This window comes from Ammospiza caudacuta, chromosome 6, assembly GCF_027887145.1.
Source record: "Ammospiza caudacuta isolate bAmmCau1 chromosome 6, bAmmCau1.pri, whole genome shotgun sequence".
Classification (NCBI taxonomy): Eukaryota; Metazoa; Chordata; class Aves; order Passeriformes; family Passerellidae; genus Ammospiza; species Ammospiza caudacuta.
The window spans coordinates 63,706,158-63,719,005 of record NC_080598.1 but is presented as its reverse complement, the minus strand read 5'-3'; the positions used below and the strand labels follow the sequence as shown (position 1 = coordinate 63,719,005).

General features: G+C 49.8%; 1 protein-coding gene across 5 annotated transcripts in view; it reads right to left on the bottom strand.

Annotated features, from left to right (window-relative positions):
- Positions 1–12,525: 12,525 nt before the first annotated feature.
- Positions 12,526–12,848, bottom strand: part of FERMT2 (FERM domain containing kindlin 2) — a 52,532-nt gene continuing 52,209 nt past the window's right edge. For all 5 annotated transcript variants that reach the window (XM_058806672.1, XM_058806671.1, XM_058806673.1 and 2 more), the window contains one exon: positions 12,526–12,789. In XM_058806672.1, coding sequence (XP_058662655.1) covers positions 12,616–12,789 — 174 coding nt within the window. In that variant the 3' untranslated portion in view covers positions 12,526–12,615. The remainder of the gene's footprint in view (positions 12,790–12,848) is intronic.

The following is a 12,848-nucleotide window of genomic DNA, read 5'->3' as shown; positions in this document are numbered from 1 at the left end:
ATCGTATTACTATTTTTATAACCATTTTATTACGATTAAACTTCTAAAATTTTAAAAACAATTTGGCATTTTTCACATCCTGACCCAGCAGGTGCATCTGCCCTGTGGGATTTAACAGCTGAGCACTGCACTCTGTGTGTGCATCTCAGCCCTCCTGTGCAGCAGTGGAATGTTGAAAAATGAGGGGAAAATCCTTTATTTTGGTTAAAACTCTTGCTCTGCCCCAGCAAGGCTGAGTTTGTCAGTCCTGGAGACCAGATCTGTCCTGTTCCCCACCACAGGTGCTGACAAATCTTTTTGCACGTGGATTTTGTAGCAGCAAGAGTCTAAACCAGAGCAGGGGAATGATGTGGATGAGAAAACATTCCTTGTCATTCCAGGCCCTTGTAAATAATCTTTCCCCATGTTTTTGTAGGCTTCCTTCAGGCACTGGAGGCTGCAATTGGGTCACCCTGAAGTCTCTTCCAGGCTGAACAATCCCAATTCTCCCATCCTTTCCTTGTGGGAGAGCTGCTCCATCCCTCTGATCACCTTGGGCTCGCTCCAACAGCTCCATTACATTGATTGGTGTTCCAGGATGGGAAAAGTTGGATCAGGGATCAGCCACTTGTGCTGAGTCCACACTTGAAATGGGCTTTGCTGAGCAGGGACAGGACCCAGGGAAGGTTTAGGTTGGGTATTAGGGAAGGGTCTGCATGCAGAGGGTGCTGGCACTGCCCAGGCTGCCCAGGGAATGGGCACAGCCCTGAGGCTGCCCGAGCTCCAGGAGCTGCCAGGGATGCCCAGGGTGGGATTGTTGGGGGTCTGGGCAGGGCCAGGAGCTGGGCTGTGATCCACAGAATTCACAGAGTCACAGAATTCACAGAATTCACAGAATCACTGGGTTGGGAGAGACCTTCAGGACCACGGAGTCCAGCCCAGCCCCAAGAGCTCAGCTCAGCCCTGGCACCCAGTGCCACATCCAGGCTTTGTTAAACACACCCAGGGATGGGGACTGCACCACCTCCCTGGGCAGAACATTCCAGAACTTTATCACTCTTTTTGTAAAAAAAATTTTCCTGATATCCAACCTGTATTTCCCTAGGCACAGCTTGAGGCTGTGTGCTCTGGTTCTGTCAGTGCTGCTGCAGAAAGAGCCCAAGCTGAGCACAGGCACCTTTCAGGAGCTGGTCCTTGGTGCCTTCCAGCTCAGGATATTCTGTAATTCTTTCCAAGGCTCCCTGGTGTCTCTGAGGCCAGGATTTCTGAGGGGAAAGTTGAAATAACACCTTTCCACTGTTTCCTCATTTCCACATCTCCTCTCCACCAGTTCCACTGTGGCATTTTCTGTTGCAGTGGGGAAAAAAAAACCCCCAAAACTCCAGCAAACTCATTTCCTTTGGCTGCTCTGGATTTGTCAGCAGGAAAATTGCAAATCCATGACTGAGAGACAGCCAGAAAGATGGGAAGGGAGCCATGCACTTGTTTGATGTCAGTGTCAGAGCCTGAGCACACCCTGCTTTATGAGGGGAGAATAAGTGCTCTCCTTTTCCTTTGGCTGCATGACACAAGGCAGGAGGAGCAGAGGAATCCTTGCCACAATAAAAGTGTTTACATTCTGTTTTGGAAACATGCTCAGGGCTTGGAATAGCCAGGGATCAGCCTCTGACTCTTTTAACCTCTCACGGACAGGGCTGTATCCAGCCACAAACAAATCCTGAGGGGTGGAGATGTCAGAAGAGCTGCACAAAGCAGCTCCAGGCACCTGGAATTTGCAGAGCCTGTTCATCTCCTGGAGAGGAAGATGCTGCTGTGTGTCCCCAAGTGTTTCCTGCAGACAGATAATGAGATACTAAATATTTGCTTAATAAAGTCAAGAGGAAACCTGGCAAAGCTCTGCTGCCATCCAGATGGCCTCCTGGGCCTGGGAAATGGCATTTCCTTGGGCTTTGGGATGGTGTTAGTGCAGTTATGGAGGGAGAAGGGCATCTGGACCATGTCTGCCACGCTGGAAATAATTATCCCATCTTTAACCAAGCAGCCAAATGTAATTTAACTGCCCAGAAAGTCTTTGGAGCCACAGGGGTGTTGCATCCATGGAGGCTGGGAGTGTTTGGTGTCTTCAGGTTTTCCCATCTTTCCTGCCCATGTCCCAAACCCACTTCTTTTTCATGGAGAAAATCCCTACCTGAAGCTGACAACATCTCCCCTAATTAATGCTCCAATGTCCTGCCTCAGAGTCCAAGTCAAGGCTTAAAAAATACAACAAAAAAGCTCCAACTTAATTATGCATCTCACCTTTCTTTGCCTGTGGCTGTTTTATGGGAAGTTATAAAGTATCGCCTCATCCCCAAAAATTGGAGCTGGGATCAGATCCAGCATGAATCTGGCCTGGGGGTGAGAAATGGGGGATGAAGCCCAAATGGTGCTTCTGATCCCAAAGTGCTGCAGGTCCAGGGTGTGCCCATTGCAGGTGACTCTGGAAATTTGGGGTAAAAGGACATTTTCTCATCAGCCACGGGCAGAGACTTGGGATGACAGATCTTCCTGTACAAAATGAGCACACTGTGGTTTCCATAGGCTGTTTTCCTGGATTAGTGAGTAAATAGCAGCTTTGCCTTTTCCCCTTCCACCAAGGTGGCACCAGGATGGCACCAGGATGGCATTTGCCCCATGACTGTCTCTGCTGTCACCTGATGTCCCCTCAGTGGGACACTTAAGGAGTGCTGTGTTCCCCAAAGCTCCATTAAATTCAGGATTGAAGCTTCTCCAAAGGAAATGCAGCCCTGATCCCTTGCCCTCCTCTTCCATGGCTATTGGGGGATATATTTAAGGGATATTTTGAAGTGTCCCAAGTGAAGGACTTGAAGAATCTTCTGTGTGAGGCCAGTGAGGGGCAGCTGTTCCTGGGGTGGGAAGGGACAGGTGGGATCTGAGCCAGCCATGGGATCACTGGGAACTGATGGTCTCAGACACACCCAAGGGACAGAGCATTCAAACTGAACTAGGGGAGGTTTAAATTAGGGATTAGGAAGAAATTTTTCCCTGTGAGGGTGTGGGGCCCTGGCACAGGGTGCCCAGAGCAGCTGTGGCTGCTGAAGTGTTCCAGGACAGGTTGAATGTGACCTGGAGCACCCTGGGGTGGTGGAAGGTGTCCCTGCCATGGCAGGGGTGGCACTGGGTGGGTTTGGGAGTCCCTTCCAACCCAAACCCTTGTGTGAAGCCACAATTCTGTGACCATGCCACTGCTGTCCCAGTGACCCCTCCTCTGTGCCAGCATGGGCACCGTGCTCAGCCCTGCTCTCGCAGTCCCTTCTCCCTCTAGGTGGAGTTATTTCCCATCAGATTCCAGCTCCTTCCGTGCCTGAGCTGCTCCTGCAGCCGTGCAGACAATGGGGGATCCCTGCCAGTGCCTGGTGCTTCCCTGCCATTGAGTGACCTGAATTTAATGAAGCCCAGCGTTCCTCACGAGTTGCGTGCTTGGGATGGGGAAGGTGAGCTCTGCTTTGGGGGTGTGTGGACCAGGAGAGGATGGGGATCCCTCAAAATGAAAGGAAAATGATGAATCAGGGGTGCTCCATGGAGCATCTTGCCTTAATTCTGCTTCATGAGCTTTTCCTCCTTTCTCTTACCTTGTGGCACAGTTGTAGGGAGGAAGAGGAGGCAGGAAATCCTGCAGGGTTGTTTTTGAATTCTGCCTAATTATTGGCATCATTTGGATTGACTTGGTCACAGAGGGCTTGAAGGACAATTTGAGACTTGCGGGTTCCAGGTGCTCTCATTTTCTGTGGGCATTTGGGACAATGAGGGTGCTGGGCGAGCAGCTGGGGCTCCCCTTTGCTCTTCCCTTTGCTCCAGGCTGTGCCAGGGGCACATCCTCCCACCCTGGCTCTTCATCCCCTCCACATCCCCTCACTCCCTGCTCCCACTCCAGTTCCCTTCCAGGATCTGTCACTTCAGTGCTCTGCAAGATTTACAATTTCCCTGTCTCAGACACATTCCCACCCTCTCCTCCTGTTTGTGGGAAGGGGGAAAACATCCAGGAGATAAAGCAGCTGCCCACAGCCATCAGCTGGGCCCTCCTGAGTTCCAGGGAGCCCCTGCATCCTTGGAAGGGGCTGGCCCAGGATTTTCAGCTGGGAGATGATGTGAATCAGATGTGGTCCCTCCAGAGGGGGCACCCAGGGTGGGCACAGCATGGATGGGGCTGGGGGTGGCCTGGGGGTACCCCTGTCCCCCTGGAAGGATGGGCAGGCTTCTCCCCAGGTTTGCCAGTCCCAAGAGCTCCCCTCGCTGCCTCATCAGGGGAAAAGCAAAACTTCACAAAACTCTTTCCTCGGGGTCACAGCAGCTCTCTGCCCTCCTGCCTAAATCTGCTGAGAGCCACGAGGGATAGCAGGAACCTGGTTTTTCCCAGGTCAGGTCTGGCCATCCCTGCCCCTGGGTGAGCAGGAAGTTTTGGGCTCATTCCCATCAGACTGGGACCAGCATCCCATCTCCTACTGGTGGGAGAGAGCTCAAACCTGAGCTCAGTGGGCTCAAAGGCTCTGAAACAGAAGAAGATGTGGAAAAGAGGGCAAGTTTAGATGGGATATTGGGAAGAAATTCCTGGCTCAAGGGTGGTGAGGCCCTGGCACAGGGTGCCTGTTGGAGAATTTTGCTCAGAAATGGCTTAAAAGGCAGCTGTGAGGAGCAAATTCTCACAGCCTGTTTCTGTAAACAGCTAAGTTCTCAAGTCTGTCTTCAATAACATGGAGGCCTTGAGAACTTTCATAAGAGGGTGAGAAAATAAATCTTGGATTCAATAACAAACCACAGGTATTGAAAACAAAAGGATCTGTGACCTATGGTGAGCTCGGGTTTGCAATATGCATGAGCCTAATTAACACTGTTATAAAAACCTGCATTTTGGATCAATAAAATGGAGTTCGATGCTGAATCAAAGGATGGGTCGTCTCCCTTCACTTTCAACAGGTGCCCAGAGAAACTGTGGCTGCCCCATCCCTGGAAGTTTTCTGTGCCAGGTCAGATGGGGCTCTGAGCAACCTGGGATAGTGGACATAGGGATATTCCCTGCCCATGGAATAAGATAAGATGGGATTTAAGGCCACTCTGAACTCAAACCATTCTGGGATTCTGTGATGATGATGGAGAAATTGCACAAGGGGAAGAACAGAGCCATCCCATTCCCTGAGCCCAGTCTGGAGGGCAGTGCAGTGCCTGTCCTTGCACAGCCTGGGATCAGGAGCTTCCCTTCTCTGGGCACCCCTGCAGTTCCCCTGTGTCCCCTGAGCTGCTCCTGAGCTGTTCCTGTGCCTCTCTTTGGGACACATCCCCAGGAAAAGGACTAATGGGAGTAAATCCCAGCTGGGATCACTGGTGTGGGTCAAATTTCTAACCCAGATCCTCTCCCATTCCTCACGCCCTTCTCCAGGCAGGAAATCAAAGCCCGGCTCACTCATTAGGGACGGACCAGCTGTTGACCAAAAGCCAAAAATAAAACCCAGAGCAAATGCTTTATTTGCTCAAAGTGCTGCATTCTCAGGGGAGGGGGAGTGGGAGTTCTCCAAGCAGAGCCTTCCCACCAGCTGGGAATCTGCAGCTTCACCAGGAGCTGACAGCACAGGGGAGCTCTGTTACCAGCTCTTTGTCCTAGCTGGGGATCAAAGGGAAAATTTTCTGAATGATTTCAGTATCTGACAGGTTCCTGCCTACTTGAGCCACTGTGAAATGTGGGATTGGCCTTTCTGAGTCACTTGGGAATTTGGGAAACATTTTGCTGCTCCTGTGTCAAGCTAAAAAAAGAAAAAACTCCTGAAATGCAGCTCCACAGATCAGACCAAGTGCTGATCACACTGATGTGAGCTCCCTGAGATGAATTTGGCATGTTGGGATTTCAAGTCCTTCTCAAAGTGGAGTTTCCCATCCTCTGCCCACAGCCCATCAGCAGGGGAAGATCCAGGGGACTGCAAACCTTTGGCCTGGGAAAATTCCCTGTTTGCATCCTGGAATGATGAAAACCAGACAGAGGAGCTTAAGGGAAACCAAAGGAGCAGTTTCTGGGGGGAGGCTGAAGCCTGAAATATGTGGAACAGCTGGAGGGATGCAGGGGGTTTCAAAGGGAAGGCTGGGATGCCGATGGAAACGGGAGCAGGCCGGGATCGCACTGGTGCTTACGGGAAGAGCTGTGAGCAGGGGGAGGCACTTTATTTGTTTCAGATCTATAACATCCAGCAGATATTTATGGTTCCTTTATCTGTTTAGTGCCTCAGGGCTGCAAATCAAAGCACCCGGGGCTCTTGTGAGACTGGAAGCAAACAAATAAAACCCCCACTGCTCTCCAGAAATGTTTGGAGCCGCAGGAGCGCGGTCGCTGACCCGCCCGGATTTAATCAGAGCCATTAAAGCACTCCTGGTGCTGTCACTCTGGACTGTGGAGAGCTTTGGATCCTCCCCATCCCTTCCTGCATCGGAGATGAGGGATGATACACCTGGGAAATGAGGCCAGACAGCACCAGGCACATCCACATCCGTGTGTGCTTCCAGCTCTGGCGACGCCAGGTCTGCCTGTCCTGCATCCCTAATCAATTCCAGGAGCATCCCTGCTGCTGCTGAGTGCCCTCAGAGGTCCCTGTGTGGGGCAGGTCGGGGTGAAAGGTGCTGATCCCAGCCCTGGGATGCAGGGCAAGGCCGGCTGAAGCTCTGCATTCCCCCTCGCTGGGAGCACTGGGAATTTGGGAGATCTGTGCTCACAGCCAGGGCAGTGCTGCCGGCCACCCAGGAGCCCCTTCCCGGCCTGGAGGCTGGAAAATCTCCAGTGTGCTTCCCCAGACGCTGCAGTGACTCACCAGCACTGGGTTTACCAGGGATTCTTTGAAGGAGCTTTTTCAGCCCTTGCCCACCACAGGAAAGCCCCTGGGGCGGGAGGAACGGGAGGGCTTTTGGAAACCCACGTGTCCTGGGTGGGGGGAATAACCCAGCTCCTTCTGGAGCGCTTGGGGATCACTTTGTGTTAGAGAAGAATCACAGATTTGTGTCTGTGTTATGGAAGAATCACAGATTTGTGTCTGTGTTAGAGAAGAATCACAGATTTGTGTCTGTGTTATGGAAGAATCACAGATTTGTGTTTGTGTTGTAGAAGAATCACAGAATCATGGAATGCTTTGGGTTGGAAAGGACCTTGAAAATCATCTCCTTCCAACCAGAGACACCTTCCACTATCCCTTGGGTTGCTCCAAGCCCCCAATCCATTTAACCTTGAAAATCTCCAAGGATGGGCAGTGATTGCTCTTCCCCTCACCCCAAACCAGCAGCTCCCCCAAAATGTCCCTTTTCCATCAATTCCTGTCAGCAGGATGTCTCCAAACTCAGCTCTCGCCACCCCCTGTCTGCTGCAGGGGACAGCTCTGCTGGGGAGAGATTTGATATATTTTAGATATAGATATTTCTTTAGATATAGATATAGATATAGATAGAGATAGAGATAGAGATATATAGATGATATACATATATATAGATATATATATTATATAGATATGATATAGATATTTCTTTAGATATAGATATAGATATAGATGATATAGATATATATATAGATATAGATGATATAGTTATAGATATATAGATATAGATATATAGCTATAGCTATAGATATGATATAGATATGATATAGATATATAGCTATAGATATGATATAGATATAGATATAGATATTATATAGATATTATATAGATATTATATAGATATTATATAGATATTATATAGATATAGATATAGATATAGATATAGATATAGATATAGATATAGATATAGATATAGATATATCGTTTATTGCTGTTTTTAAAAATATATCTGAGTGTCTGCAAACCTCTCCCGCATCCAAACCTGCGCCGATCCCGCTCCACAGCCGCCCCGGGACTCGCCCATCTGCTCGGTATTAAATTTCTCGGGGCTTAAAGCGCTGTAGGAATCCCAGCCGAGCCCCCAGGCCATGCCTGGCTCACACAGGCATCCCAATCCCCTGCTGCATGCATTCAGAGAGGTGCATTTTCAGCCTGGCAGCCGGTTTGCATCAGTGCCTTGCCAAAAAGTGATTTATTTTTTCCTTTTCCCCTCCTCGAGGTCCTGGAGCGGGGTCAGCAAGGGAGGAGCATCACCCCCTGGCCCTGCTGCTGTTGGAGGGCTGGAGTTGTCCCATTTTCAGGCATCTCTGCCACTTTTTTGTTGTTAAACCGAGGTTGGAGCAGCCCTGTTGGCTTTGAATCTCCCTCCTCACCACGTGCTTATCACTGGACGTTGGAAATAATTCCTCTTTCCCAAGCACAGCCGTGGTTTGTGGATGCCAGGCAGTCTCAGCTTTTCCTCCCCGAGGCTGAGTCACCCTGGGGGCTGGGGACACCCACGGGCTGGCTTCTGCTGGGTTTGGGTTTAATTTGGATTACTGCTTTGATTAACCAAAAGAAACAACCACGGCCAGATTTCTGTGTCAGCAAAATAAATCTCCGTGTCTTCTCCCAGTGCTGGGGCTGCAGGAGCTGGGAATGGCTGTGCCTTGCCTTGCCAGGACCCTCCTCATCCTCTGCTGCTGGTTTGATGCTCAGACACCCCAAACCCAGCTGTGATTTCCACATCGCTGGAAACCCTCCGTGCCCACCACATCCTGGTTTTCCTTTGGCTCAGCATCATGGAGCAAACAACCACAAAGCTCCTCATCCTCTCTGCTGCCTGTCCCTGAGGTGGATCATCCTTCCCTCCCCGTGGGCTCCAGCTCTCCCCATTTCCCTCCTTAATCCCTTTTCCAGTGTGCTCCTCACGCTTCCTCCTCACCCCTGTCCATCCTGAGAGTGTGCCCACTCCCATCTGTGCCGTATTTTATCTGCTGTTTCTCCAGATTTTAGGAGAACCACAACATTTTTTACCCCAACATCTCATCACCGCTTGCATCTTTTCATCCAAGGAGAAAAGCAGTTTTCATCTAGGAAATATCCTGGGAAACCCAGCAGAAGACGACATTGGATCAATCACCTCAAGCCCCCTGTGACCCTTCCCTGTTTCCTGCAGTTTCCCACCGGGCTTCTCCCATCTCCCACCCTCGGGGGGCCGTGTGGGGAAGGGCTGTGGTTGTCGGCAGCCTCTGCCTTCCCATGGCCCTTCCCCGACCTCCTCTGCTTCTGTGCTCAGCGTTTTCTGCCTCATCACCTGCCCTGCTCCGGCCAGGGCCCGCCCGGGCCCTGAAAGCCCCGGGGATGGACGGACCGGGGGCTCTGGGCCCATCTTGTCACCTCCCCATCCTGCTGAGCTCAGGCTGGGCAATAGGTGACTGCTTTTCAGGGTGGGCAATAGGGGACTGTTCTTCAGGGTGGCGGTAGGTGAGTGTTTTTCAGAGAGGCAATAGGAGGTGAATGTTTTTTGGGGAGGCAATAGAGGTGAAGGCTTTTCAGGGAGGAAAAAGGGGGGGAATGTTTTTCAGGGAGGGAATAGGAGGTGAATGTTTTCAGGGAGGCAATAAAAGTGAATGTTTTTCAGGGAGGCAATAGGAGGTGAATGTTTTCAGGGAGGCAATAGGTGAATGTTTTTCAGGGAGGGAATAGGAGGTGAATGTTTTCAGGGAGGCAATAGGAGTGAATGTTTTCGGGGAGGCAATAGGAGGTGAATGTTTTCAGGGAGGCAATAGGAGAGGAATGTTGTCAGGGAGGCAATAGGCGAGTGTTTTTCAGGGAGGCAATAGGTGAATGTTTTCAGGGAGGCAATAGGAGGGGCATGTTTTTTGGGGAGGCAATAGGTGAACATTTTCAAGGAGGCAATAGGTGAATGTTTTCAAGGAGGCAATAGGTGAATGTTTTTCAGGCTGGGCAATAGGAGGTGAATCTTTTTCAGGGAGGCAATAGGTGAATGTTTTTGGGGAGGCAATAGGTGAATGTTTTCAGGCTGCACAATAGGAGGTGAATGTTTTTCAGGGAGGCAATAGGTGAATTTCAGGAAGACAATAGGAAGTGGATGTTTTCAGGAAGGCAAGAGGAGATGAATATTTTTCAGGAAAGCAAAAGAAGGTGAATGTTTTCAGGCTGGGCAATAGGAGGTGAGTGTTCTTCTGGGAGGCAATAGGTGAATGTTTTTGGGGAGGCAATAGGTGAATGTTTTCAGGCTGGGCAATAGGAGGTGGATGTTTTCAGGAAGGCAAGAGGAGATGAGTATTTTTCAGGAAAGCAAAAGAAGGTGAATGTTTTCAGGCTGGGCAATAGGAGGTGAGTGTTCTTCTGGGAGGCAATAGATGAATCTTTTTCAGGGAGGCAATAGGTGAATGTTTTCAGGCTGGGCAATAGGAGGTGAGTGTTTTTCAGGGAGGCAATGGGTGAATGTTTTTCAGAGAGACAGTAAGTGAGTGTTTTCCAGGGAGCCATCCCATCACACACCCATCTCTGGAGCTGTTCCAGCCGAGATCCTGGCGCTGCCTGCCAGGAGCGCGCTCGGCGCCCTGCGCTCGCGTGTCTCGGAGCTGCCCGGACCTGCTGCATCCCAGAGAAGGAGCCTGGGGCTGTGGGGCAGGACTGGGAGCATCCCTGGCACGCCCTGGGTGCTGCTCTTGGAGTGGGAGGAATTGCCCAGCCCCTCCAGGCCAGCCCTTCCTTATCCTGGGTTTTATGGAGCAAGGGTGCAGCCAGTCCTGGGGCACGTGGTGTGAGAGGATCAGTGCAGAACTGAGGAGATGAATTTGTGCCAGGGGAGGATTAGGTTGGGTACTAGGGGAAATATTAGGGGAAATTCCTTGATGGAATGATGGTCAGGCACTGGCACAGCTGCCCAGGGTAGCAGTGGAGTCACTGCAGGGATGTAAAAGCTTTGTGGATGTGGCAGTTGGGGACATCTCGTGCTGGGTTCAGCTCAGATCCTGTGATTCCCTCAATCCCTGGGCTGCTTCCCACGGCCTGGCCAGGGAGTGGGGTCTACAGGGGACTCCAGGAGAGCTGGAGAGGGCCTTGGACAAGTGACAGGACACAGGGAATGGTTTCCCACTGCCAGAGGGCAGGGATGGAGGGGATATAGGGAAGGAATTCTTTCCTGTGAAGGATGTGAAGCCCTGGCACAGGGTACCAGAGAAGCTGTGGCTGCCCCCAGATCCCTGGAAATGTTCCAGGCCAGGTTGGACAGGGCTTGGAGCAACCTGGGATAGTGGAGCTTGTCCCTGCCCTTGGCAGGAGGGGGAATGAGCTGAGCTTTAAGGTCCTTTCCAACCCAAACCATTCCAGAATTTTGTAACTTTTTGTTGCTTTTTGGTGTCATTTGTTTCGGCAAACCTGGGACAAGGCAGCAGGAGGGAGCCCAAGGCTGGCATGGGATGGCTCCATCCTATGGAATTGTTTATGGCCTTTCCATGGCATAGATAGACCCCAAAAACCAGGAGTGGCAGCTGAATGTTAAATAGAAGATTTGACTTTTATTTAAAATAAAATGTATTTGAACATAGTCTTTATACCACGGACTGTGGGAACGCAACACTGGATATTCCTTGGCATTAGGTGGGCACAGGACCCCTCCTCGTTAGCATTAATGTGGGAATGGCTTAATGAACCTGGCAGCCCTGGGCCCAGGGATCAGCTGCTGAGGGTGTTGTGGCACAGCTCTGGAATCCCCTTTAACTTAGATCAAAATTTACTGGACTGAAATTGTATTTTTTGTGGGTTTTTTATTCCTCGGTTTGTCCCCGTACCCCTTCCAGACATCCTACAGTTACTGCTGATCTATGCAATATCCTAGCTGGCTTGTGAGACTAGTTACAAAAACTGTACAACTTTATAAAATTTGTGGTTTTTTACATTAGTTACACAAAAACCTTTACTTCATAAACCTTTTACTTCATATCGTAATGAAAAAATTTGCATATCAGAGGCAGAACAGTGACTATGCTGGTGAATACTAAAAGTGTCATAATACAATATGGTGTACAAATAAAATTAAAAAAAAAAAAAGACAATATAAATGATTATCAAAAGGCAAGTTAAACAAATAAAACCAAGCTATAACAGACTAACAGAAGATCATCTTCGAGGCCACACAAAACTATCCTCAAAGTCATGTCAGGCACCTTCAGAGTCCTGGTGTAGTGTGAGAGGAGAGATGGCAGCTCTGCTTGGGAGCAGGACGACTTCAAACAGGTCAAATGTACAGAATAAAAACACAAAAAAAAAAGGAAATAAAACACTCATGCATTAAACATGATAAATAGACTTCATATAGGTTAGCCCTGGATGGCTTTACAAGAAGATGGCTTAGAGTTCTCTTCAAAAATTGGCTTTTTTTAAGTCAGTTAAATCTTTATCCTGATCTGCCCATCGGAGTCTGGATCTGTGGGTCACCGTCACCCTGCCCAGACACGGTCTGGTTATAGCAAATTAATAGAAGTGCTCATTAGTGCACACAGATTAACTGGTCTGGTAATGAAGAAAAAAAAAAAAAAAGTAAAAAAAAAAAAAAAGAAAAAAAAGAAAAAAAAAACAACGAAAAATCCAATTGTTAAAAAAAAAAAAAAAAGATACATTTCAAGCTTACTTTATTAAGCAGCATTATGTCAAAGGACAGCTTTGGAAAGTTAAACATGAATATGGCCATGGGGGTTCCTGTGGGGCGAGGCTGCGGGGCTCACACCCAGCCACTGGTCAGTTTGTAGAACATCTCCTCGTCCAGGCTCTCGTTCTGGTCCTTGGCCCGCGTGGACAGGAAGATGTAGCCCCCGATGAACTCGTGCACCACCTTGCAATCCACCTCGGTGCAGATGAACGACACCCGCACCTCGTCCGCGAACTCCACCGTCACCTGCGGGCACACAGAGCCCAGCTCAGCCCAGCCCTGCCTCCCCCTCTCCCTCATTTCGG